This window comes from Schistocerca americana, chromosome 4, assembly GCF_021461395.2.
Source record: "Schistocerca americana isolate TAMUIC-IGC-003095 chromosome 4, iqSchAmer2.1, whole genome shotgun sequence".
NCBI classification, from domain to species: domain Eukaryota; kingdom Metazoa; phylum Arthropoda; class Insecta; order Orthoptera; family Acrididae; genus Schistocerca; species Schistocerca americana.
In genome coordinates this window covers 377,766,292-377,794,075 of record NC_060122.1, presented here as the reverse complement: position 1 = coordinate 377,794,075, position 27,784 = coordinate 377,766,292, and the positions used below count along the sequence as shown (strand labels likewise).

General features: G+C 44.7%; 1 protein-coding gene across 1 annotated transcript in view; it reads left to right on the top strand.

The window, feature by feature from the left end:
• Positions 1-457: 457 nt before the first annotated feature.
• LOC124612811 (spondin-2-like) overlaps positions 458-27,784 on the top strand; it is a gene marked incomplete at its 5' end in the record, with an annotated part of 241,157 nt that continues 213,830 nt past the window's right edge. Inside the window, one exon of the mRNA XM_047141232.1 lies at positions 458-644. Coding sequence (XP_046997188.1) covers positions 458-644 — 187 coding nt within the window. The remainder of the gene's footprint in view (positions 645-27,784) is intronic.

Genomic DNA, 27,784 nt, shown 5'->3' with positions numbered 1-27,784 from the left:
CATATGCATTTCTTCTTGATGTAGCAATTTTAATGGTCAGTAGTGTACTTTCAGAAAAAAAGGTAACAATTTTGGTTAGATACTTTCACGCTGTATTACTAAGTGCGAGAGCATCGTCTTCTATCAGGCGGCCGCTTCTGCCCTGTCTGTTGCCGAACCTGATAACCTTATTTCATTTGGAGAGCCGGAGGGAACCGCAGAGCTGGCACTTCCGTTCTGGGAAGGTGCGCCTCGGCAGGCAGGCAGGCAGGAGCGGCGGTCGAGCACGGCAGGGCAGGCCGGTAGCTGGCTGGAGGACGCGGCCGCGCTGTGGCGGGGCAGGAGGGGCGTCCGTGCTGACGCGTGCGGCGTGCCGCAGCCGGCTGCGTGCCGCGCCGCGCCGCCTCAGTCCTCCCGCGACGCCGCTGCAGACATGACGCGTCCTCCGCAGCTGCCGCTTCCGCAGCCCCTGGTGCTGCTCGCGCTGGTGGTGGCGGTGCTGGCGACCGGTGCCGCGGCGGCCAGCGCCGTGCCGGCCCACGAGCGCTGCCTGGCCGGCCGACTGGCAGTCTACCGGCTGGTGCTGCACACGCACTGGACGCGGGCGCGCTTCCCCAGGCACTACCCCGAGTGGCGCCCTCCCGCGCAGTTCTCACCCCTCGTCGGTAAGTCGCTCGCCGTTCTCTGTCACAGTCCTCGTATCGCGAGAAGCGAGGTAACCGGCGAACACGGCACGTGCCACACGTGCCATCTTCCTACAATTGAAAGAAAAACAGCCCTCGGTCACTATTTTTAACAAATCAACCTGGTTTCAACACTGCTAGGAGTGTCTTCTTCAGAAATTAAAATAAAGAATGGCCTATATTCTATAACATGGTCACAGAATAATGACTAAAAACGTATGATTGGGTATAAGTACGGAATCATCGTAAAAGACTGACAGTACTTATGTCATTTATAAAAAAGCGGGTGTTCACAGATGTGAAAATTACCGAACTATCAGTTTAATAAGCCACGTCTGCAAAATACTAACGCGGATTCTTTACAGACGAATGGAAAAACTAGTGGAAGCAGACCTCGGGGAAGATCAGTTTGGATTCCGTAGAAATATTGGAACACGTGAGGCAATACTGACCCTAAGACTTATCTTAGAAGCTAGATTAAGGAAAGGCAAACCTACATTTCAAGCACTTGTAGACTTAGAGAAAGCTTTTGACATTGTTGACTGGAATACTCTCTTTCAAATTATGTAGGTGGCAGGGGTAAAATACAGGAAGCGAAAAGCTATTTACAATTTGCACAGAAACCAGATGGCATTTATCAGAGTCGAGGCATATGAAAGGGAAGCAGCGGTTGGGAAGGGAGTGAGACAGGGTTGTAGCCTCTCCCCGATGTTATTCAATCTCTATACTGAGCAAACAGTGAAGGAAACAAAAGAAAAATTTGGAGTAGGTATTAAAATCCATCGAGAAGAAATAAAAACTTTGAGGTTTGCCGATGAAATTGTAATTCTGTCAGAGACAGCAAAGGACTGGGAAGAGCAGTTGAAGTGTCGGGAAGTCGTTTCTGAAAGTATTTGTATGTAGTGCAGCCATGTATGGAAGTGAAACATGGACGATAAATAGTTTGGACAAGAAGAGAATAGAAGCTTTCGAAATGTGATGCTACAGAACAATGCTGAAGATTAGATGGGTACATCACATAACTAATGAAGAAGTATTGAATAGGATTGGGGAGAAGAGAAGTTTGTGGCACAACTTGACTAGAAGAAGGGATCGGTTGGTAGGACATGTTCTGAGGCATCAAGGGATCACCAATTTAGTATTGGAGGGCAGCGTGGATGGTAATAATCGTAGAGGGAGACCAAGAGATGAATACACTAAGCAGATTCAGAAGGATGTAGATTGCAGTAGGCATTGGGAGATGAAGAAGCTTGCAAAGGATAGAGTATCATGGAGAGCTGCATCAAACCAGTCTCAGGACTGAAGATGACAACCACAACAACAATAAAATAATAAATATGCCAATAGGGCATTAGTCACAAAGATATTTAAGATAAAGAAAACTGTGATAGCGAGCCACTAAGGGCTGCTCGTTACTTGTGTGGTGCAGGTTGCAAAACTTATACCCTATCATACGTTTTTAGTCATTATTCTGTGAGCATGTTCTAGAATATAGACCACTCTTTGTTTTAAATTCTGAAGAATACACTCCTAGCGGTGTTGAAAGCATGTTGTTTTGTTAAAAATAGTGACCGAGGGCTGTTTTTCTTTCAATTGTAACTATTCACGGTCTCTGAACGTGCAGCCATGTACAAAATTTTGCCATCTTCCTATATGTCAGTTTTGTGCTACAGATTGTTAAACCTAGTAGTATACACCCTGAAATTGTCACACCAACTGTACACCGTGGTCACAGTCACTCTCAATTATTATCTGGCGAAACTGCCTTGGGCTCTGAGCACTATGGGACTTACCAGCTGAGGTCATCAGTCCCTTAGAACTTAGAACTACTGAAACCTAACTAAGGACATCACACACATCCATTCCCGAGGTAGGATTCGAACCTGCGATCGTAGCGGTCGCGTGGTTCCAGACTGAAGCGCCTAGAACCGCTCGGCCACCCCGGCCGGCTGAGAAACTGCCTTAATATAGAAAATTTTATTATGAAATTGGACTCCCATATACTAAAAACAGGAGTGACTTCTTGCGTTCTCCAAGGTACTGTTACAGGCTGTTCCTCATCTACATAAGCGATTTAGGAGACAATCTGAGAAACCGTCGTAGGTTGCTTGCATATGCTGCTGTCATGTATCGTCTAGTAAAGTCATCAGAAGATCAAAACAAATTACAGAACGATTTAGCAAAGATATCTGTATGATGTGGAAGTTGCCAACTGACCCTAAATAATGAAGATTCTGATGTCATCCACACGAGAACTAAAAGGAATCTGTTAATCTTTGCTTACACGATAAATCAAGCAAATCATAAGTCCGTAAATTTAACTAAACACGTAATAGCACTCCGTCTTCAGGCCACGAGTGGCCTACCGGGACCATTCGACCGCCGTGTTATCCTCAATGGAGGATGAGGATAGGAGGGGCGTGGGGTCAGGACACCGCTCTCCCGGTCGTTATGATGGTATTGTTGACCGAAGCCGCTACTATTCGGACGCGTAGCTCCTCAAATGGCATCACGAGACTGAGTGCACCCAGAAAAATGGCAGCAGCGCATGGCGGCCTGGATGGTCACCCATCCAAGTGCCGACCACGCCCGACAGCGCTTAACTTCGGTGGTCTCACCGGAACCAGTGTAGCCACTGCCGCAAGGCCGTTGCCACAACTAAGTACCTAGGAATTACAATTAAGAACACCTTAAATCAGAAAGAACACACACAAAATGTTGTGGGGAAGATGAACCAAAGACTGCACTTTATTGGATGAACACTTAGATGAGGGAACAGATCCTCGTGTACTAAAGAGAGTGCCTACTCTTTCGGAGTGAGCTGCTCGCTCTGGGATCCTTACTAGATAGGACTATCGGAGTACGTCGAGAAAGGTCAAAGAAGGACAACACATTCTGTATTACTGAGAAACACGGGCGAGAGTGTCATGGACATGATACAGGATTTGGAATGTACATCTTTGAAACAAAGGCGTACATCGTTGCGACCGGATCTTCTCACGAAATTTCAATCACCAACTTTCTACCTCGAATGCGAAAATATTTTTTGGCGCCGACCAACATACGGAGAAACGGTCATCTTAATAAGGGAGACCAGAGCTCGCAACGAAAGATAATAGGTGTTCGTTCTTTCCGCGCGCTGTTCGAGAGTGGAATAATAGAGAATTATTATGAAAGTGGTTCGATTAATCCTGTGCCAGTTACTTAAGTGTGATTTTGAGAATATCCATGTACATATACATGTAGAAATGCGTTTTGTTTCACCTCCGTCACATATTTTTTGACCCAATATTAATATTAAAGTATCCAAAATCCGAGATTAAGTAAAATCTGCCATGGAAGCTTTCCAATGAAGAAACTTGGAAGTGATCCGGGTCCAAAGACTTTATTTGCGGTTTAGATAGATGAAGACGCTATTTATTTAATGAAACTGGCATATTACAGAAATATTTCGAATATGTTATCGGCAGTTGGCAGGCCTCAACTATTAGGGACAGTTGTGTTCCAACAGTGACCATTCTTACCGCGGAGGACTTTTTTTTCTTCGGTGTCTGAAGATTCGACAGTTTCACCATTGTTCATAACTACTGCAGGAGCACCTGCTTCAGAATCGCTTGCATCACGGAAGTCATCTATGTCACATTCACGTTGAGTTCCTCTAACAGTGTTTCCCATATATTGCATTTTACTAATGTAAAATGTCATTTCTATGCGCCCTTTTTTCACATAAATATGCTTCACATTCAGCGACAGAACACTTAAACATTGTGTACACCAGGATCACAGTCACCCTTCAGAAAATATTCCTGTCAGACTAATTAAACAATAATGTCTCGCAACTTCAAAGGTCCGTACTCTACTAGATTTCACTCAATGCTGAATTTATCTGAACTTACCTTGGTGACAGAGGGCTGTGTATGTACAGTGGTGCATGCATAGTAACAAACAAAGAACTCAAGGCTCAGCACTCTGATGTGAACTTCTAGGATTAAGAAAGGACCAAGTATTCGAATCAGGTTGTGAGGTATGTCTGGGAAGAGATTGGAGGAGCCTCCAGCCAACAATCCTCAGTGTGTGCTCCAGGCATGTAGGAGATATGACATTCGGACGTTTATTAGGTTCACGGTGAATGAGTACAAGAAATTGTTTGTCCCCAGTTGGGTCACAAATCTTGCTGATGACGGAGATCAGTTCGAAATTCCCACCCGCTGGAGGTTCGAGTCCTCCCTCGGGCATCGGTGTGGGTGTTGTCCTTAGCGTTACGTTAGTTTAAGTAGTGTGTGAGTCTAGGGACCGATGACCTCAGCAGTTTGGTCCCTTAGGAATTCAAACACATTTGAACATTTAAAGTTCGAAATTGAATAATCACCAAACATTTGTTATGTGGTGAACAACCCACAAAATTTGATAAATTTCACGAACTTCGGATAAATACCAATAAATTTAAATGTAACAACCACCGGGTGATGTACCAATCCTTTAGCTACATTTACATGTCCATACATACTATGTGCATACATACTGCACCAGTCAGCACTCGGTGTACCGTGGAAGGTACGTTGTACCGCTGCTACTCATTTTATTTTCCGTTCCACTTGTAAATGTTACTGGGGATAAACGACTATCTATATGCCTCCGTACGACCCCTAATTTCCCTTACCTTTCCCTCGCGGCCCTTAAGCAAGATGTATGTCGGTGCCAGTAAGATCATTCTGAAGTTGTTCAAAAAGCCGGTTATCTAAACTTTCTCAACAGTGTTTCACGTAAAGAACGTCGTCTTCCTTCCGCGGATTTCAGTTTGAGTTCATGGATAATTTCCGTCATACCACCGTGTTGAATAAACCTACCGTATCGTCTCTGGATTTTTTCCACGTCTTCCTTCAATCCGATATCTTCCTTCAATCTGACCGGGCGGGGATCGCTGCAGTGTTCAATAATAGGTCTTAGAAGTGTCCTGTACGTTGTTTTTCTTTATAGAAGAGCTACACTTTCCTAAAATTCTACCAGTAAACCGCAGTCGATGTTTGCCTTCCCTGAAACAGAAGTTGGGTGTCCGTTCCATTTCATGTCGTTCTGCAAAGTTACACCTAAACATTTAATCGACGCGGCTGTGTCAAACAACCACTGCAGAATTGTTTTCCCTACTCATCTGCATTAACTTTCAGTTGTCCATATTTAGAGCAAGGCGCCATTCATCACACCAACTAGAAATTCTGTTCAGGTGATCCTGTATCATCCCAGAGTCATTCCCGTACACTGCAGTCATCAGCGAACAGTCGCAGACTGCTGCTCACCCTGTCCGTCAAACTGTTTATATACAGGGAGAACAGCATCAGCCCTATAACACCTCTCTGTGGAACCCCTGACGATGCCCTTGCCTCTGCTGAAAACCTGCCATCAAATCTCCATACCTCCATCTTCTGGTGGACGCTAGGACAACAGGTTTTATTGAATCTTATGTAGGAGGATGTGCTGAAAAGTATGACTCCGAATTTTTTATGTGAGAACTCTTAAATATTTTTAAATGAAACAAAAGTTATTAACATTCTACATCTTTATTCTTCATGTCAACATATTTGAGGCCCTCTACAGCTGGGGGGCGGCGTGTAACCTAACTATGTTGATGAGTGGGAAAAAGCGTGTTGCAGTAGTTTCCAATTCGAAGAGTTCATCCACACATGGAACTCCTTCGGCATGACTATGCCAGACGACACTCGAGCACTGCGACATTTGCAACAATCCGTTGCCGTAAGTTCACTGTAATCGATCATCCTCCATGCACCCCCAACGTGCTCCCGTCCCATTTCCACCTTTTTCCAAAACTTAAAGAACACCTGCGAAGACTTCACTTTGATAGTGATGAAGCGGCGCAAGCAGAGGTGACGTTGTGCCTCCCTCAACGATGTCAAACTTTCTACAATTACGATATTGACAAACTGGTCGCTCGTTGGGAGAAATACGTTCGTCGCCAGGGTGACTATGTTGTGAAATAAATATGTAGACACTAAAAATAAAGATGTATAATGTTAATATCGTTTGTTTTATTCAGAGAGCTTTAAGAATTTTGACGTAAAATCGGTGACATTATTTTTCGGCACGCTCTCGTAGTTGTGTTTACTACGTTTATTTATACAAAACCGGTTTTGGTGTTACAATACACCATCGTCAGGCACCTGAGCGCCTCTAGGTGACCGCTTTGGTTTTCGGGAATCATTGTCACACTTTTTGTGGAAGGTCCAAGAAACATCGACGTCCGCAAAACGCCATCGCCTCTGGTCCGTATGACGGCGGCACTTCATCACAATGTTGATCACCGACACTCGTAAAGGGACCTGAGACGGTGCATTGTAACTCCGAAACCGGTTGCAATACGCTAATGGTATTATCGTTACTAAGTATGATTCGCCACCCACTACAACGTAGTGGATCCTATGACAAATATTGATTATTCCATTACGAATTGATGTCCATCATCAGAATGGGTGAGAGTTATGTCACATACGGGAACGAACAAAATCTCGCCCGAAAGAAATTTTCGCTCTCCAGTGAGTGTGCGTTGATATGAAACTTCCTCTTAGATTAAAACTGTATGCCGGATCGAGGCTCGAACTCGGAACTCTTGCATTTAGCGGACAAATGCGCTACTGACTGAACTACCCAAGCACGATTCGAAACACCTCACAACTTTACTTCCGCCACTGCCTTGTCACCTACTTTCTGAAATTCACAAAAACCATCCTGAGAGGACCGAGCGAGGTGGCGCAGTGGTTCGACACTGGACTCGCATTCGGGAGGACGACGGTTCAATCCCGCTTCCGGCCATCCTGATTTAGGTTTTCCGTGATTTCCCTAAATCGCTCCAGGCAAATGTCTGGATGGTTCCTTTCAAAGGGCACGGCCGACTTCCTTCCCTGTTCTTTCCTAATCCGATGAGACCGATGACCTCGCTGTCTGGTCTTCCCCAAAACAACCAACCAACCATCCTGAGAGACTCGCAAACCTAGCACTCAAGGTCGAGATGGATAACTCAATCGGCAGAGCTCTTGCCTGCGAAAAGTAAAGATCCCTAGTTCGAGTCTCGGTACGACACACATTTTTAATCTGCCAGGAAATTTCAAACAAAATCTTGTATTCGTTGCGGTGTCAATCCACGCAGTCTCCTAATTTCATACTCATAAATTTCTTTCATGCCGGAAACACACACTGAAGATTGCTGGCTGCAGGCTGGTTTTAATGTATACGTCCTCTGTTTTCTTCCCAGACATAGTTTCTGGATGATAAACCAGGAGACAGGACACGACAGGACAGGCAGCGCCAGTAAATTCCTCAATATGTTTGTAGTGTGAAGTGTTAGCCGAAGTAGCCGCTTCGAGGATTTAGATGACAGACTTCTAAAGCTACTTCCTGCTAAGGTACATCAGAACTGTCCATTATCGGTCCGCTGATAGTTTTGGACACTTTTTATCTGAGTCCAAAATAAAACATCATTAAAAGCAAATTAAAGAAATAATTACGATGTTAGACAACTGTTGGCTAAAATCTTGCAATTTATTGCGTTCTAAGTGGCAAGTAGAAGACCTTCTGTGCAAAATACAGGTCATAATTGGCAATCCGGTAGGTGTTCCGTGCTCTGTCCTACTCCGCATTTATAGTCAGTGGTATCCACAGCGAAGTGACAAATACCAGAGATAAGACAGCTAAGAGCCATCCACAGGATCCAATTCTTTGGGGGGTTTCCGAGTTTTAGTCACGTTGAGAAATCCACAACTGTTTCCTTGCTGTAGCTGCTGTTTGCAAAGTTGAAGTACTCTTGGGGATGGATCTCAGCCTTCGAGCTGCTGGAACATTTATTTCCCTTGGCAGCTACTTCACGACGAATGTCTGGTGCCACTATGCCTACGAACTGGACAACATGTAACAATGTCACACCTTCCGTTTAGCGCCGTGTTCACCTATGTTTTAGTGGGTGGATTTGTACCAGACTGGACAAGCACAGGCTACTCTGCAGCACTGCAACATGTTGCTAGTGCAATTGTTCCCACGGTTTGTTTCGAATACCTCACATTCTACCAGCGATCTTACGAAATACATTATTTCTGGACTTCACCGTTTTGCAGTAATGATTGTTTCAAGCATTGCAGCAATGCCGTTTTCCGTTTGAACTTGCGAAGTTGCCTCGACAGTCATCCGTTGAGTTGCAAGATAGTACTCGACTCCTTGTAATGACTGCTCTATGACAAATGAGCCGCAGCACCATTTTCGAGGCAGTGTAATCTTTGCTATCAGCTAACTGCTTCAAGTGACATATTTCAATAATATTAGAATACGCTACTGTGAAATTCAGTATGGGATTATCCTGCTGGAATCTGCCATTTGATACGCAGTTTCAAATCCTCCCCAGAGAAAGAGACAGTAAATTCAGTTGTTTTCGTCAGGTGTTTTGGAAGAATGGTAATGCAGGCATGGTCAAGTAGCCAGAAAATGAGTTTGTGGGTACATGCATGTTGATGGAGCTATGTAGACTATCTACACAATACACACTTGTGAATGGGTCTTGAGAATGGCAGCTTCCTGTGTCGTTTCACCATGTCGTCTGCAGACACGCTGGCGTCGACCTGACCACCTGGAACAAAAGCTAGACCACTCGTTGAATACCACAAAATACCACTCAATGTGCCAGTTGACTCTCCGTCTACACCATGCAAATCAATAGTGTCTACGATACGGCGTCAGTGATAAAAGACGCATGGTAACTTGAGATCACCCAACTCCCAGTTAATATATACCCGATGCTTCATGGTGACACATTTCCTGCAAACTCTGCTCATGTTTCAGCTGTTCTCATCCGTCTGCTCGTGAAAGCCAATCAAACATCGGATGATTTTTTGTTTGTTTGTCGTCCTGAAAGTATCTGTGCCTATTCACGGAATCCATTTCGTCACCACTCGCTCTACAGTCAACGCACCACAGCCAGTATATGTCGGTTGATGCTCCCGTATCCATTATGCCAATGATTGGACGTCTCCCGAAGTTCGAAAGACGGTGACAAGCTGCTCGTGCGAGTTTTCTAGTCAAACTGTGTTGTGACACCCACCAGAGGAGCCCCAGTAGCGTCGAACACATTCAGTAGCCCTCGTGTACTGATACCATTCTTCATCTGTAGGAGTTGCCTCTCTCTGTGCTGTAAGTGATGAAAATGTGCTCGCATGACGTTTTGATCTACAATACGACTGGTTTTGAAGTAGAGGATTATCAGTTTCGCAGCGTTTGGTCAAAGTGCTCAAGTGCAACCGCTTCCATTCCGTCAAGGTAACTTTATTTACCTGAACAACTTCGACAGGGCCTTAAAATCACAACGGATATTAAAAGCAGTGGCCCCAGCAAGAACTCAGGAATGTTGCCGTCCCGTCAAGGTAACTTTATTTACCTGAACAACTTCGACAGGGCCTTAAAATCACGACGGATATTAAAAGCAGTGGCCCCACCAAGAGCTCAGGAATGGCCCCAGCAGGAACTCAGGAATGTTGCCGTCCCGTCAAGGTAACTTTATTTACCTGAACAACTTCGACAGGGCCTTAAAATCACAACGGATATTAAAAGCAGTGGCCCCACCAAGAACTCAGGAATGTTGCCAACCCATATTCTGTTGTACCCATTCGGACAACTTCTGTACTGTTAGTAAGTTGTTACAGGCTGCGAGAACCCTTGCTAGGATAGGTGTGTATTCGTTGTGGAGAACGAAGGCTGTTATCATACAACTTTTCTTCCACTAAGCTAAGTTTATACTTTTAATTTATTTGCAACTAATATCAAAGCAGTTACGGCTTCATCTTCAAGCACTTTATCATTGTCGCTGTGATACACCACCGCAAGTATACCCTGTCAATGTATTCCAGCATTCTCTAGGGTCACAGATGAGTGGAAGAAAATTTGCGAAAATTGACATACTGTCCTTTTCCGAAAACACGCGCAATGAATACTGTACAATAAATTTTGTTGTCCGTCTAGACTTCAATATGCCAACGGCCTTGCCGCAGTGGTAACACCGGTTCCAGTGAGATCACCGGTGTCAAGAGCTGTCCGGCTTGACCAACACTTCATGGGAGACCGTCAGAAGCTGCCGAGCGCTGTTGGCAAGCTGGGTGCACTTAGCCCATGTGAGGCCCATTGGGAGCCGCTTGATTGAGAAGTAGCGGCTTCATGTTGAATAAAGCTGCCAACGGCCGGGAGAGTCGTGTGCTGGCACTATGCCCCTCCATATTCGCATTTCCATTGGCTGAGGATGTCACGGCGATAGCTCTATACCGTTGGGGAGTTCCGAGGCCTGTTCGGACGGAGATGAGATCGCAATATGATGGTTTATGACACAGCTAGTAAATTTGCTTATAGAATATGAGTTGTCAACATACTCAGATCTAAAGACGGTTTGATGAATCAGAAACTAGTCTCAAGTTTGTGAGCATATGCAATTAGACGGCCTATAAAATTTGTTCTCCGTAAAAAATATTTCGCAGATAATACCCCATTTACAGCGCTAGGGAACCAATTGGACTGCAGCTGCCTTCCTCTACAAGAACCCTTGTCTATAGTGCTATGCCTACACACTTCTGAGTCAGTTCACCAAGAGTTCAGTTTCCCGCTATTTCTTCCGTAAGGGAAAGCTCTTGTTCTGTCATGACGTGGAAGTAGTATCTCTGGAAAAGAGGATACAGTGCTAGCGTTTACCGTATCTACGGAGTTGCTGCAAATATGTGATTACGTCATTCAGTAGTGGAATACACAACGAACGATTCAGATACTTTACTGAAACATGCAATTATACAGACAACCGGCTGCAAATAAATGTTTGGTAAACTGTCACAGGTTTCTACACCATTACTGATGTCTTCATCAGAATGAAACTTTGGGAAACCGTAAAATTACACTGCGAGAAAGCAGTGGTCAGAATTAAGAGCAGATATGCTCAAGGGGAAAAAAAAGTAAAACACGCTCCAGCCATTGGCACGTGTGCCTAGCTAGCAACATGTCTGATGTATCTAATTTATTTATTTGTTACAACAGAAAACTACCACAAGATGCCAAAAACATTTTTCAGCAGCTATCTGCATGTATAATAATTTTATCTTGGAACTCTTCCATTTGGTCCGTATTTGCATAGAAAGCACAGAAAGCAGACATAAACAAGGAACAGAAGTCGTCCTAATTCGCGCTTCAGTTTTCATAGCTTTCCTCGCCACCTGCGATACACCTCTCGTGACACACGCGAACAGAAGGATGACGTAATATTCTTGAGCAGAAACAAAGTGCGAAAGTTTTGTTTTTCTGTGTATAAAAGCAGCTACATACCATCCAACGAAGGTGAGTTCACGAATAGCTAAGTAACAGCTCAGTACACACCAAATAACTGGTTTCCAGAACACTACCACAACCCCTAGTATATATTGCTCACATACGAAGTTCACCTTTTAGTATTTTGTTTACTAACAGCCGCTCACACGGTTGCAGATGACATGATGTTCGATGAGTAAAAAACGGCAACAGAAAAAAAGCGCACAGAAGATATGTCGCAAACAGCGACAATAATTCTTAAAACATGCTGTAACATACAATAAATAAGGTAGTATGAAAGTATCCATAGAAAATTATATTTCGAAAAACGAATAGTAATGTAATAATGTGATACTGTGTTTGTATAACCATGCTATTTTCTGCATGTTTTAGATTTTTTTTAAAAACCACTGATGATGGTGATATTTGTCGCCGAAACTTGTTTGGGAGAATAAAGAAATAAAGGAATAATAAGGTATTTTTGCATCAAGGCGGACTCGGTTTCTGATATTACTGTTTATCTGTCCGTACATTTGCACGTGAAGGGCAGTTATTCAAACCAGCAGTCAACAATAGTGCTTCCCAGCCTAGGTCGTGCCCCACATAATCTTCGTAAGTGTAAACTGCGAACCAAGTTTACGCTGTTTTTTACTCTTACTTGGAGGAGGACTAGCGTGGCCGGCGTCATTCGTAAACACTGCAGAAATTTACACCAGGCGTCTCTAGGAGAAGTTACATGCTTGCTGCTGCAGTCAGCAAACAATTGCAATACGATAATAGCACCGCCGCTTTTTTATGCTGTCAATTCCTGTTTATGTTTACACGGCAGCTCGTATTCACAGCGGAAAATACTTACTTCGAAGGCTACCTACGCTGCTTTCAAAGACAGCTACGTTCCTGTTGACATGCTATCTGACATACAATGAGGTGACAGAAGACGTGAGATACGATATACACATGTGCAGATGACGGTAGTACCGCGCACAAAAGGTATAAAAGTGCAGCGCACTGGCGGGGCTGTCACTTATACTCAGGTGATTCATGTGAAAAAGTTTCCATCTACATCTACATATATACTGCGCTAGCCACCAAGCGGTGTGTGGCGGAGCACAGTTTGAGCCAAAGTCATATCCCATATCCCCCGCCCCCCCCCCCCCCCCCCCCCCCCTCTGTTCCACTCGCGGATCGCGCGAGGGAAAAACGACTGTCTGACCGCCTCAGTACGAGCTCTTATTTCCCTTATCTTTGAATGCTGATCATTGCGAGATTTGGAAGTTGGTGGTAATAATATATGCTCTACATCCTGAGTGAAGATCGGATTTCGGAATTTAGTGAGCAGCCCCTTCCGTTTAGCGCGCCGTCTACCTGAAAGTGTGTCGCACTTCAAACTTTCTATGAGATTTTTAACGCTCTCGCGATGGGTAAATGTACCAGTCACGAATCTTTCCGCTCTTCTTTGGACCTTCTCAATCTCTTGAATCAGACTCAACTTGTAAGGGTCCCATAAAGAAGACCTAACGTATTGTAAGCTATTTCCTTTGTTGAAGGACTGCATCGCTTCAGGATTCTACCAATAAACCGCAGTCTCGAGTTCGCCTTGCCCGTTGCTTGTGTAACCTTATCATTCCACTTGAGATCATTTCGAATAGTCACACCCAGATACTTGACGGATGTTTCCACTTCCAAAGACTGGGCATTTATTTTGTACTCGTACGTTAATGGGGATTTTCGCCTTGTTATACGCGGTAGGTTACACTTACTAATATTGAGAGATAACTGCCAGTCATTAAAAATCCTCATTGATTTGTTCACAACTTTCGTGTGATACTACTTTCCTGTAGACTACAGCATCATCGGCAAACAGTCTAATGCCGCTGTCAATACCATCAACCAGATCGTTTACATAAATCGTAAAAAACAGAGGATCTATTACGCTGCTCTGGGGCAGACATGAAGTTACTCTTGTTTCTGTTGAAGTCACCCCGTTCAGGACGATATACTGCTCCCTGTCTGTTAGAAAACTTTTTATCCAACCGCATATGTCATCGGATAGGCCGTAAGCGATTCCGACGTGAATATGGCGGCACGATAAGAATTAACAGGCTTCGAGCGCAGAACGGTAATTGGTGCTAGACGCATGATACATTTCACTTCGGAAATCATTAAAGGATTCAGTATTCCGAGATCCACAGTTTCAAGCGTGCGCCGAGAGTACCAAATTTCAGACGTTACCTCTCATCATGGACAACGCAGTGGCCGACGCTCTTCACTTACCAACCGAGAGCGGTGGCCTTTGCGTTCAGTTGTAAGTGCTGACGGACTGCGTGAAATAACCGAAGAAATCAGTGTGGGATGTAAGACGAACGTTTCTGTTAGCACAGTGCGGCGAAATTTGGCGATAATGGGCCATGGAAGCAGACGATCTAATCGAGTGCCTTCTCTAAAAGCACATCACCTGCAGCGCCTCTTCTGGGCTCGTGGCCATATCGGTTGGGTCCCAGTCGCCTGCAAAACCATGATTACTGTTGGTAAGAGCACATGGCAGGGTTCGAGTGTAGTGCAAATCCACGAAGCCATGTGTCCAAGCCGGCCGGAGTGGCCGAACGGTTCTACGCGCTACAGTCTGGAACCGCGCGACCGCTACGGTCGCAGGTTCGAATCCTGCCTCGGGCATGGATGTGTGTGATGTCCATAGGTTCGTTAGGTTTAAGTAGTTCTAAGTTCTAGGGGACTGATGACCTCAGAAGTTAAGTCGCATAGTGCTCAGAGCCATTTGAACCATTTTTGAAGGGTAGACACACGGGTCGTAACACATCTGAAATGTAACATCCACTGTTCAAAGTGCCGTCAATGGGAACAAGAGGTGACCAAGACTTGTAACCAATGGTACCCCATACCATTAAGCCAGTATGGCGATGACGAATACACGCTTCCAATGCGCATTCACCGAGATGTCGCCAAACACGGATGCGACCATCATGATGCAGTACACAGAACCTGGATTCATCCGAAAAAATGACGTTTTGCCATTCGTGCACCCAGGTTCGTCGTTGAGTACACCATCGCACGCGCTCCTGTCTGTGATGCAGCGTCAAGGGTAACCGCAGCCACGTTCTCCGAGCTGAGAGTCCATGCTGCTGCAAACGTCGTCGAAGTGTTCGTGCAGATGGTTGTTGTCTTGCAAACGTCCCCATCTGTTGACTCAGTGATCGAGACGTGGCTGCACGATCCGTTATAGCCATGCGGATAAGATGCCTGTCATCTCGACTGCTAGTGATAAGAGGCCGTTGGGATCCAGCACGGCGTTCCGTATTACACTCCTGAACCCACCGACTCCATATTCTGCTACCAGTCATTGGACCTCGACCAACGCGAACAGCTATGTCGCGATACGATGAACGATAGGCTACAATCCGACCTTTATCAAAGTCGGAAACGTGATGGTACGCATTTCTCCTCCTTACTCGAGACATCAACGCTTCACCAGGCAACGACTGTGTATGAGAAATCGGTTGGAAACTTTCCTCATATCAGCACGATGTAGGTGTCACCACCGGCGCCAACCTTGTGTGAATGCTCTTAAAAGCTAATCATTTGCATATCAGAGCGTCTTCTTCCTTTCGGTTAAATTTCGCGTCTGTAGCACGTCATCTTCGTTGTGTAGCAATTTTTATGGCCAGTAGTGTATCTAACGGGGAGAGCTTTGAAGAGGATAATAGTGGTGTAGACGAGTGGATACATTTCTTTTGCGGTGATTTTGCGGAGTCTCTGTGGGGCCGGTGTGTGAGCGGAGCGGCGGGCGGCCGCTGGAATGCGGCCCTACGCCCTCCGCTGTGTGTCCACCGCGGCAGCCGCTGTGCTGCAGGCCTTCCCTCCCACCTGACTCGCCAAACCTGCCGCGGTGACACCTCCACAGCCCACGCAAGCCGCCGGAAATACCGCGCCGCGCTAGCTGCCGCCGCTGCTGCAACCACACTATTCCCACCTCGCTACTTACTATCCTCGCGGAAACGACGACGATGATGATGAAGATGATGATGATGATGAAGATGAAGATGTAGATGAAAATGTTTGGTTTGTGGGGCGCTCACCTGCGCGGTCATCTGCGCCCGCAAAAAGTCCCAATTTTTACACAGTCCAATTTTTACATAGTCCAAGGTAGATGTACAGTTACAGCTTGATGCATGGAAGGAAATAATGAAAATGGATTAAAAATAAACAAAGATAAGAGTGAAGTAATGGAATTGGGAAGAGAGAAAAGGATCAACGGAAATATTACCTTGAATGGAGAACCCCTCAAAGTGGTAGAAAGTTTCTCTTGTTTAGGGAGTGAAATATCTAGGGATGGAAGAATAACTAACGAAATTAATCAAAATATCCACGGGTGTACTGCCGGTCTACAGTGTCCAACGGGCACTTTCTATTTTATTTTTTTTTATTTCGGCGATCATACATGTCACCATCATCAGGTGAACTGACGGACTGAGCTCCTGTGAACGTGCCGCCACGGTCGCGCTGTGGAAGATTGCGACGGCGTCTGAGATGACGTCGGAGTTATGGCTCTGTTCGCCGTGGTCGTCACAACTATACGCTTGCTCGATTTATTCTTGATTAACCCAATCGCTGGTTCCCAAGCCTTGCTAAGATTATAGCCACAGTCACGGTTTATGAGGTCGTCATTGGTGCGAATTTCGATGGCCTTTCTAACAACGCTGTCCCAGTATCTCGACGTCTGTACCAGAATCCTCGTGCGTTCATACACCATAGCGTGATTGTCCGACAAACAATATTCAGCGACCGCCGACTTGCTCGGATACATCAGTCGAGTGTGCCTCTGGTGTTCACGGCATCGATCCTCGACGGTACGCATCGTCTGACGAATATACGACTTGCCACATTGACACGGAATCTGGTACACGCCTGCCTTCCTCAAACCGAGGTCATCTTTGGCGCTCCCCATCAGTGCACGAGTTTTATTCGGAGGTCAAAACACAGTTCCGACCCGGTGTTTCTTCAAAATGCGGGCGATTTTCCCCGAGAGTGCTCCTGTATATGGAATAAACGCAGTGCCTACCTCCTCCCTCGTGATTTCATCAATCTCCACAGGTTGTGCTGTAGTGGTTGGGCGAAGAGCACGTTGAATCTGCCACTCTCAGTATCCATTTTTTCGAAATACAGTTCTCAGATGTTCCAATTCCTGGGGTGGACACTCTGCGTCAGAGATAGTGCGCGCCCTATGTACTAGAGTTTTAAGTGCCCCATTCCTCTGTGAAGGGTGGTGGCAGCTGTCTGCGTGCAAATACAGATCAGTGTGCGTTGTCTTCCGATACACCCCATGACCTAAGGTGCCGTCAGCCCTTCTCTTGACCAAGACGTTGGACACTGTAGACTATAGACCGGCAGTACACCCGTGGATATTTGGATTATCAAATACGCCGGGAGAAACTCAAGAATCACTAACGAAACTGATAGGAGGTTACAGAAGGGAGGCAATTTCTACCAAACAATAAAACACCTGATTCACATACGGAAGTTTCAGAAAAAGCAAAACTCCTTATTTATAAGAATTATTACTTCCCTATTGTCACCTATGGTGGAGAAACATGGACAATGACAGAAAGGGACTGGAGCAGACTGCGAGCAGGGGAAATGAAACTTCTCAGAGCAGTTAAGGGAAAAACAAGAATGGACAGAGTAGGGAATGTAGAGATTAGAAAGGACCTTAAACAAGAAAGTACGAGAGAAGAAATTGAAAAAAAGAGATTAAGATGGTATGGGCATGTTAAAAGGATGCATTTGCAGAGACTCCCCAAAATTATGGAAGAACTGAAAATGGATGGGAAAAGACCTAGAGGGCGCCCAAGAACATAGTGGAAAATGGGAGTGAAAATATCAGTAGAAAGGAGAGGTGTGACCTGGCAGCAAGTGCAGCAAGAAAAGTGGTGGGAGGACCGAGCCAAATGGAGAGGACTCGTCAGCACCCAGACCCGGCAGTAGCTGGAGCGGGATTCGGATATAGATAGAAGGTAGCCTCTGTCACGATGATGATGATGATGATGATGATGATGAAGAAATGATGACAAGCACCCAGTCCCCGAGCAGAGAAAATCCCCAACCCGGCCGGGAATCGAACCCGGGACCCCGTGATCCGGAAGCGGCAACGCTAGCCACTAGAACACGAGCTGCGGACCCTAGCGGAAACCTAGAACTGTTCACAGGTTGGACAAGGTCGGTCGTTAGTTGAGCCGAAAGGACAGAACAGGAAATAAGGGATGCGAGAGTGGTACACGAAGTATCCTCCGCCAGACACCACAAAGCAGCTTGCAGGCTATGGATCAGAGGTTCCAGATTTTTTTCGCTGCGTACCACGATAATTTTAAGAAACATGGGTGTACCATTATAGCTTGTTGACTTTTTATTGAACCCTGAGGTGTTAGTGCGGGAGGGGGGGGGGGGGGGGGAGGGAGGCAGGGTAGTTGAGCAACGACTGCCGCAAGGGTGAGGAGGGGTACGCAGGGACTAATTTTCGGCATCTTCCTCAATGCTGCTAACACAACTCAGACTTTTGCGTCGTGCCGATCAGCTACTACGTATGGTAGGAATTTGACACACACATTTAGAGGTCCTTCGAAACAGTATACTACTTTCTCGAAGATATCACAAATTATCGCTGGGTAAGAAATCTCTCAGTTTTGTGGAAACACTGCCTTACAGTCGTCCATGTTCATCGTCCATGTTCACATGTGGTACTTTTATAATTTGTAATTAAATTATGCCGGTTCTGATACCAATATTCTGTGAGTACGACAAGAATGACATTTAAAATATTTATTAAGCTTTTGCATAAAAAATCGTAATATAAACCAGTTGCACAAGATAGTAATAATGTGAAGATGGAGTATAGTAAACAGAGTCCAAAAACCAAAAAAATTCAGAATAAAATCGAACTTTGATGGTAAATCAGATTTAAAACTCAGTAATTAGCCACTTTTCAAATTTAGTTCTGATGAAGATGTTTCAGTTGGGAGCACGTTGCGGTTTATCTTTAATCACATCTTTAAAGAATGCCTCGACTGAGCTTAGTGCAACTCTGTATTTGTTTTTAATGTACAGAAACTTAGCAAACCCACTTTCACACAAGCAACTAGCCACAAAAGACACAAAAAATGTTACAATCCAAAAAGAAAGAAGAGATTCCTGTATGGATATGGTGTCTGAACAGACACCATATCCATATATAATTATATAGTTCTGGCAACACCGGCCATAACCTTCTTCTTCTGTGCGAATGCACACATATTCCCCGAACTCTTACGGGACTTGGTAAGAATGTCTTCCACGAGCAATTAGAGTGTTGGGGTGGGACACTACGAATGTAGTGTGTGGCCACACAAGGTGAGAATGTGGGTCTAGCGGGAGGCGTGCGCGAGATAGTACCTGCAGTCGCGCTATCCTCTGTGCCTTCGGTGGCTCAGCTGGATGCTGGCACGGTAACTCAGTGTGTTCGGTCAAAGGGCTAGCTGCCCTCTGTGATAAAAGAACTGAGTTAATGGATCAACAACCAACTGAAACGGATGTCTTTCGACGTCCGCCCCGAGCAGATACAACGAACGAATACGAACAAGATGAGATAAAAAAAAAAGATGGATAGAGCGTCTGCCACGTAAGCAAGAGATCCCGTGTTCGAGTCCCGGTCGAGGCACACATTTTCATCTGTTCCCGTTGATATATATCAACACCCGTTAGCAGCTGAAGATATTAATATAATTCTAATTTCGAAGAAGAGATTCCTGTTTGAAAGCAAACTCAACTGAACAGTCGCTAATCATGTCGACGAAAGTTTCTTTCGAGATTACTTCTTCCAGTAATTATCGTGAAAATAGTTTTCTTATGCATCCATATTTTGTGTTATCTTCGGGAAAGTACTTTCCAAAATTGTTTTGAATGACCTCTAAATGTGTAATAATGTCTCGAACTAAGCATTTCACGGGAGCTAGTTGGTTGTGTTCCAAAAATGACTGAGGCGTAGGGAATGAGAAAAAGAAATTGTTCAGTATTTGTGAATTAAAAAAGAGTCGACTTGCTTTTGAAAGACGATTTCTATTGTCTGCTAAGAAAACTATTGTGCCTCGTCCTTGCAGGCTCACATTCGAAATCTGAATCCCGTCAACAGTGTCAGCTAAATACGCCAATTTTGATAACCACTGATCATCCGAAAAAATTCTTCATATTATTGTTTTTGACACTGAGAAACATAAAAAAGTCGGATCTCAGTTCAAATATTCAGTTCAAAATGCTGCCGCGAGAGAGCCATCTTACTTCAGTATGAAGTAGCACGTTTTTAAACTTACCTCCCATGTAGCATGAATAGCCACGAGTTTAGAACCCGTGCCTCGAAGAAATTTATAACATTTACAGCGTCTGTCATATCAGTATGAAGCGTTTGGGGCATATCCTTAGAAGTATTATACAATGTGCTTCGACAATCAGGTGCTTTTAGTTGTAAGCTCACCACCTGAAATGCGTTTGGGTACCCGCCTGAGGTACGTGTACCACTGTCTGAGAACACCCGCTACAAAGGTTCACACAGACGTAGGAGGCTCTTTGCTTCTGTGCCACAGAGAATACAAGCCCATAGGGTCCACTAGGTTCACGCCTTCTACTGATGTTGATAAGAGACAGCAGTTCTTAATCGAATGGAAATTTAATCATTTAATGCCCGTCGTGATGTGAAGAATTCCTCAAAGATTGGTAAATAACGGAATGGCGCTTCATCGTGTAACGCTTAACATTCCCGTCGGCGCTGAAAAATACTAATGTTGAGTTACAAGACTGACGATTAAAGAAATTAGATAAATAATAAGAAAACTATCACACAACAATTCCGTCACATCACTTTCAAACTGCAGATCACAGTCTGTACATTCGTAAATACAAACAAAATTGTAAAAGTACCGCCGGTTAGATTGCGTGTGTTTCAAGTTTGTGTCAAACGAGTACATTTTTACAAATTGCTATTAGGTCATTGTTGATCAACACGGCCTTTTACTCGCGAATCCAGGGTTCTGTCCCGGGAAGTGGGAGGAGTTCACGGTTTTTTACAGTCTCCCACCAACCCACTATAACTTTCCTTACTTTTAACGCGCCACAGACTGTAATAATAATAACAATAAATTGTGTCATATACGTGTAAGAAATGTCGGATTTGGTGTTAGCGCGAGTTATGCTTGACCTGTAAATTGGCACTTGGCATTTTCAGCTGACTTGAGCGTTCTCAGTAGCCGCTTGGCCGACAAACTAATCCACGTGGGCTAGCAACTGAAAAGAAATCTGTACTCAAGAGAGCTTGTAATTTTTCAGTATCTTTGGCATTTTACTGAGTCGAAGATTTCATGTTAATTTATTCTCAGAAAATCAGCTGAGAAATTTGGAAACTAATTTTCATAAAAATATAAAAACTTTTACTGCTATTATTTCTTTGGGAAATCACGACGCCTGCTCCTCCACGCCGTTTCCCCATAGCACATTGGAACAGCGCGTGTACGCTGCTCAAGTCCTGTAATTTCTAACTACATCTCTGAGCTGTTAGTTGAAATGTTATTGATTTTCCTCTGAGAATATGGCGTTGCCAAATTTTGATGCCCTTGAGGTGGCACGTAGTTCTCTCGTGTAGCTGAAATTGCTTTGGTAGCAATGCCTATTCAGTAGTAGACAAGGTCGTTAAGGGAACAAATGCAAGACGTCGTGGATAATGGGGAACGCCCGCTTTGTGCTTCGGATGGTAACACACGCCTACTCGAAGCTGACTCCATCCGCGGCTTTCTCGGCCGCAAATGAGTCTCGAGACAAAGCGTGCTTGATACGATTGTTCGCCTCCGCCGACGATACCATTCATAACGCTGCCATTTGCTACACGCTGCTTGTAGCTCGTGCTCGAGAGCTGGCTTATCACGTGGAGGTGATGCAAGGGACACAGGAAGCCCCGTGGTCCGACGACGCCGCTGTTGACAAACGACGTCTCTCGTCGAATCACCGTGTCGCCTGCACCAGAAAGGTGAACAGGACTGCGTTAACAGGTCTCAGTGACGCTGATCGATTAACACTGCAGACGAAATAGTTCTTAACTTGAAGGATAGTGTTCGAATTCTCCTGGTGAAAAATTTCATTTCTTCCGTTAGATGGATAAACGCGGCATACCAGTTGGTGCTTATCTTGAGGTAAACTGTCCGAGTTACCATGGTGAAAAATTTTCATTTCTGTGTTTTGTCAAGTGGAAAAGAAGTTATGACGCACATTATCTGGTGGTCTAATGGACTATCTGCGAATCCGGGAAATGCATCCACAGCTGCGAATATGAACCACCATCGGCTGCTTACTGGAATGACGACAATGAAAATTTGTGCTGGACCGGGTCTCGAACCCTGATTTCCTGCTTTGCACGGTCGCCTTAAGCGCTTCGGCTATCCATGCACAAATCACGGCCCGACCCAAACTTCCATATGCCGTCGTCACAACCTGCATTCGTACTTTACGTATATTGCTATTCTGGAAGTTACCTGATATTGCCTATGTGACACGCATGCATGACCGAAGGAGGCATTGCATTGTACTTCTTAATAACACAGTCACTGCTACTTCGTGTGTATAAATCAGCTTTTAGACTCCCATGAGTTTGCTGATGGTAATACACCAGTCTGATCATTAAGAAGGGCAGGTTCTTGCCAGTACTTCTTCCGCTCCTACCTACGTCATACAACTTAATCCTTTACTGTATTTGCTTAGTTAGCCATTTTGAAAAAAAAAAGAAAAAGTTTGCTGTAACGCTCTTCTATGGTATTTCGTCGATACGATTTAAAGAGTTCGATGTGACGCTGTTCTGCGGTACTGCGTGGATACGATTTAAAGTATGAGTAACAAGTATACAGTGTGGAGAAAAGCAGACTGATAGGAAGGTAACACTAACGTAAGGACCGTTGTATCATCTAAAATTTTCCGAACTGCCACATATCGTGCGACGACGTGGAATTGACGCCTCAAAACCATAGCCGAACACTGAAGAACAAGCGGAAATGTCTGTATTCAAACTAACTTGCCCCCAGCTAATACCTGTTATGCTAAAGAGCGCAGTTACAAATTCAATTAGCTGGAAACCAGTAATCCTCCGATTCTTTAAAGAATTGAGCGTCCGTGTATCAAATAGCTTCCAAGTCGACTTCGCAAATGAGCTAATGTGTAACATATTTACCTTTTTGTTTGTCAGTTAGAAAAGATTTAAAATTATGTCTGTTGGAAATAGCTAAGTGCTCTCATTATGAAACACTGGATGCATAAAACTGGATAATTAGCGCTGCATTTTAAGCAAAAGCTTGCTAATGACGTCATATCTCCTTAACTATGTGTCGTACAAAGATATAATTTTGGAGGTGTAAAGTGTGTTGTGAATAGAGTAAGTAGTAAAAAAGTAATCTAAAACGTCATGCGTGATACTGAAGTTCGACTGCATGAACACTGGAAATGTAATAAGGGATAAACATTCTTCTTTTCATCTTTTTGTAGTGGGATTCAGCGAGAAAAGTTTCGAGTGGTTCGAAATTGTGTGTAATTTTGGCGGTAAGTTCCTATGGGACCAAACTGCTGAGGTTATTGGTCCCTAGGCTTACACACTACGTAAACCAACTTACGCTAAGGACAGCACACACACCCATGCCCGAGGGAGGACTCCAATCTCCGACGGGGGAAGCCGCGCTAACCGTGGCAAGGCGTCTAAGACCACGCGGCTACTCCGCGCGGCAATTATGTGTAAAATTTATTGGAAGTCGTTCAGTGCTCTCATTCTCAAATACCGGATGAATAGCGTCCTTGCATTTGAGCACCGGCAGCTACTGTCTCAAGACAACACACAGTTTCTGACTGCGATAATTGTCTTATTGGGTAAAACTTTTAACGTAAGATTATACACTGAATAACAAGTGTCATGTGATAGCGATATGTACGTATACAGATGACAGTAGTATCGCGTACACGAGATATAAAACGGTAATGCATTGGCGGAGCTGTCATTCGTACTCAAGTTTATGGCTGCACGTTGGGAATTATCGCACTTTGATAGCGAAATGGTATTTGGAGCTAGACGCATGGGACATTTCATTTTGTAAATCGTTAGGGAATTCAATATTCCGAGATCTACAGTGTCAGGAGTGTGCCTACAATATGAGATTCCAGGCATTACCTCCCAACCACGGGCAAGGCAGTGGCCGATGGCCTTCACTTAACGACCTAGAGCAGCGGCGTTTGCGTCGAGTTGTCGGTGCTAACAGACAAGCAGCTCTGCGTCAAACAACCGCAGAAATCAGTGTGGGGCGTATGATGAACGTGTCCGTTAGGACAGTGCGGCGAAATTGGAGTTAATGGCTATGACAGCAGACGACGGACGCCAGTGTCTTTGCTAACAGCACAACATCGCCTGCAACGTCTCTCCAGAGTTCGTGAACATATCGTTTGCATCCTAGAATACTGGGTGACAGTGGCCTTGTCAAGTGAGTCAGAAGACCCCGGTTTCTGTTGGTAAGAGCTGACTGTAGGGTTCGAGTGTAGTGCAGACACCGCGAAGCCATGGACCCAAGCTCTCAAGCTGATGGTTTCTTGGAGGCCATGTGCAGCCATTCATGGACTTCATGTTCTCAAACAACCACATCAAGTCACTGCGTGACAATTGTTCGCTATTGGTCTGAAGAACGTTCTGGACAATTCTAGTGAATAATTTGGCCAATCTAGATCGCCCGACGTGAATCCCTTTGGGCATTTATGGGACACAATCGAGAGGTCAGTTCGTGCACAACGTTCTACATCGGCAACATATTCCAGTTATAGAGGCAGCATGACTCAGTATTTCTGCAGACTTCCAACGACTTGGTGAGTCCATGCCACGTCGAGCTGCTGCACTATGCAGGGCAAAAAGAGGTTCGACACGATTTTAGAAACCATCCCATGACTTTTGTCACCTCAGCGTATATAGCTTATAGATAGATTATCACAGCATTACAAAGTTTTCAATAATTATGCGAAATATTAAAAATCCAAATTTTGTTCCCTTAGGCTGCAACTGGTATTGGATTTTAGTAATCGGAACACACGCGACAGTATGCGCTACCTAACACGTTCCAAAACGCCGCTCGTAGAAAAGGATTCTTACGGGGCTCATACCTCGGGCTCTATTGGTGATAAAAAGAAAGTATGAATGTTTTCGACAGCCCTTGGGCTAGGGACCACTTGTATACCCAACAGAAGGATAATGTTAGTGTCATCATCCTACAGTACAGTGCCATAGTATGAATATTATACACTTCCTCTTGCTTAAACAAATGGAACAATCTTTTAGTTCCTTTTGCATTTGATGTGGTCTACGGTGGAACTTAAGGGACTTATGGAAGCACCATGGGGCTGTTGCTTAGAAAATCACAAAAATATGCTTTTTTTATTTTTTTCCACCAAACCCGAGCCGTGGATTCCCAGCTGTCTATGCTCAGCAAGTGGCTGAAACTTTTACAAAATATTCCTAAGTTCCCAACCTCGAACAACCTAAGATTTTATTGATATTTTTATCCGTTTCAGAGGTATACAGAGGTTCAAAGTTACCTGAAATGTACACGTAAAATATGCACGTAAAATTCGGTGTGAGGTCGAATCTAAACACATAAAACTGCTCAGATTTTAACGTTATATTCTCTAGACCCTTATCTAATGGCGACATCTTCCTCTTTTCAAAAATCTTTTCACATATCGTGAAACAGCCCAAAAACATAGGTTTTGGATACTAAAACCGAGCCGCTAATTCAAAAATGACTATACAAGAAAATGCCTGAATTTATAGGATACGTTCCTAAGATCTCATTCTCTAACAGCGTCCGAGATACCCTACACGTGCAGGTAAAATACACACGTGAAATCCGGTGTGGGGCGAAGATGTAGTTTATAAAGTGACTTAGCATGGAGAAATATGCTCTAAAATGTCTCCATCATCATAAGAAGGTTTCTGGAAATCCCATGTTGTGGTACTGAAGCACATCCAATATTTTTGTGTACGTAAAATCCGGTCTCAGGTGTGAAATTTGTTTTGCATTATTTCAGTTTCCCGGTTAAGTAAACTATCTTAATTTTATTGACCCATTAAGTTTTCTTCATATGAGTTAAATTCCCGGCTGCGGCAGGGAAACGACGTGAACCAGCGGAAGAATGATACTGTTGGACCACAAAAAAGGAGAACATGCTCCTGTTTGAAAGACTGACTGAAAAGCAGGGTAGCAGATGCCTCGTTCTACCCTCCTCAGAACCTTTAAAAATCTTCCCAAAAATTTTGACATACGAACATATTCGCCCTTTTTGTATTCTGAGAGACAAGGAGACAGTGACAGTGGGGAAATGACGGAAAAGTGATAAAGACTGGAAGACAGTAGCCAGTGGAATTGGTGTAGAAAGAGCAATGAAGCCGATGGCAGTGTGAGAGAAAGAGATGGACACAGTGACAGTGGAACATGGTTGACAGTAATAGAACAGTACTAGGAAAAGAGTGAAGGAGGCAGTGCGAGAGCGAGAGTAATAAAGACACGGAGAAAGTGGAAGTAGGCGGGAGCCAGCGATAATGACAGAGTCTATGACGATGACAACAAGGGGGAGAGAGAGAGAGAGAGAGAGAGAGAGAGAGAGAGAGAGAGAGAGAGAGAGAGAGAGAGAGAGAGACATTGACAGTGAGAAGGGAGTAATGAGATGTTAGCAATAACAGAGAGCCAGTGGGAAACGGTGACATTGGGACGAGACAGTGGTAGTAGGGCAGTGGGAAGGAGACTGTGACTCTGAGACCGGAAATAATGACATTTATAAAGAGATAAAGGTAATTTGAGACAGGAGAGATTGACAATCATACAGACATCCAAAAAAGTCTAGCATCACCTCGGTTCCGAGAGTTCCGGAACCTGTGCAGAAAATTGGAATAGAGATCAACATAAACATCATTTCCATCCATTTTATTGCATGTTGTACCGCCATACAGCGAGACATTCGAGGTGGTGGTCCAGATTACTGTACACGCCGATACCTCTAATAGCCGGTAGTACGTCCGCTTGCATCGATTCATGCCTGTATTCGTCGTGGTATACTATTCACAAGTTCATCAAGGTACTGTTGGTCCAGATTGTCACACTCCTCAACGGCGGTTCGGCGTAGATCCCTCAGAGTGGTTGGTGCGTCACGTCGTCCATAAACAACCATTTTCAATCTATCCCAGGCATGTTCTATAGGGTTCATGTCTGAGGAACATGCTGGCCACTCTAGTCGAGCGATGTCGTTATTCTGAAGGGTCATTCACAAGATGTGCACGATGGGGGAGCGAATTGTCGTCCATGAAGAAGAAATGCCTCGCCATTATACTGCCGATATTGTTGCACTATCGGTCGGAGGATGGCATTCACGTATCGTACGGCCATTACGGCGCCTTCCATGATTACCAGCAGCGTACGTCGGCCCTACATAATGCCACCCCAAAACAGCAGGGAACCTCCACCTTGCAGCACTCGCTGAACAGTATGTCTAAGGCGTTCACCCTGGCCGGGTTGCCTCCAAACACGTCTCCGACGATTGTCTGGTTGAAGGCATATGCGACACTCATCGGTGAAGAGAACGTTATGCCAATCGCGAGCGGTCCATTCGGCATGTTGTTGGGCCCATCTGTACCGCGCTGCCTGGTGTCGTGGTTGCAAAGATGGACCACGCCATGGACGTCGGGAGTGAAGTTGCGCATC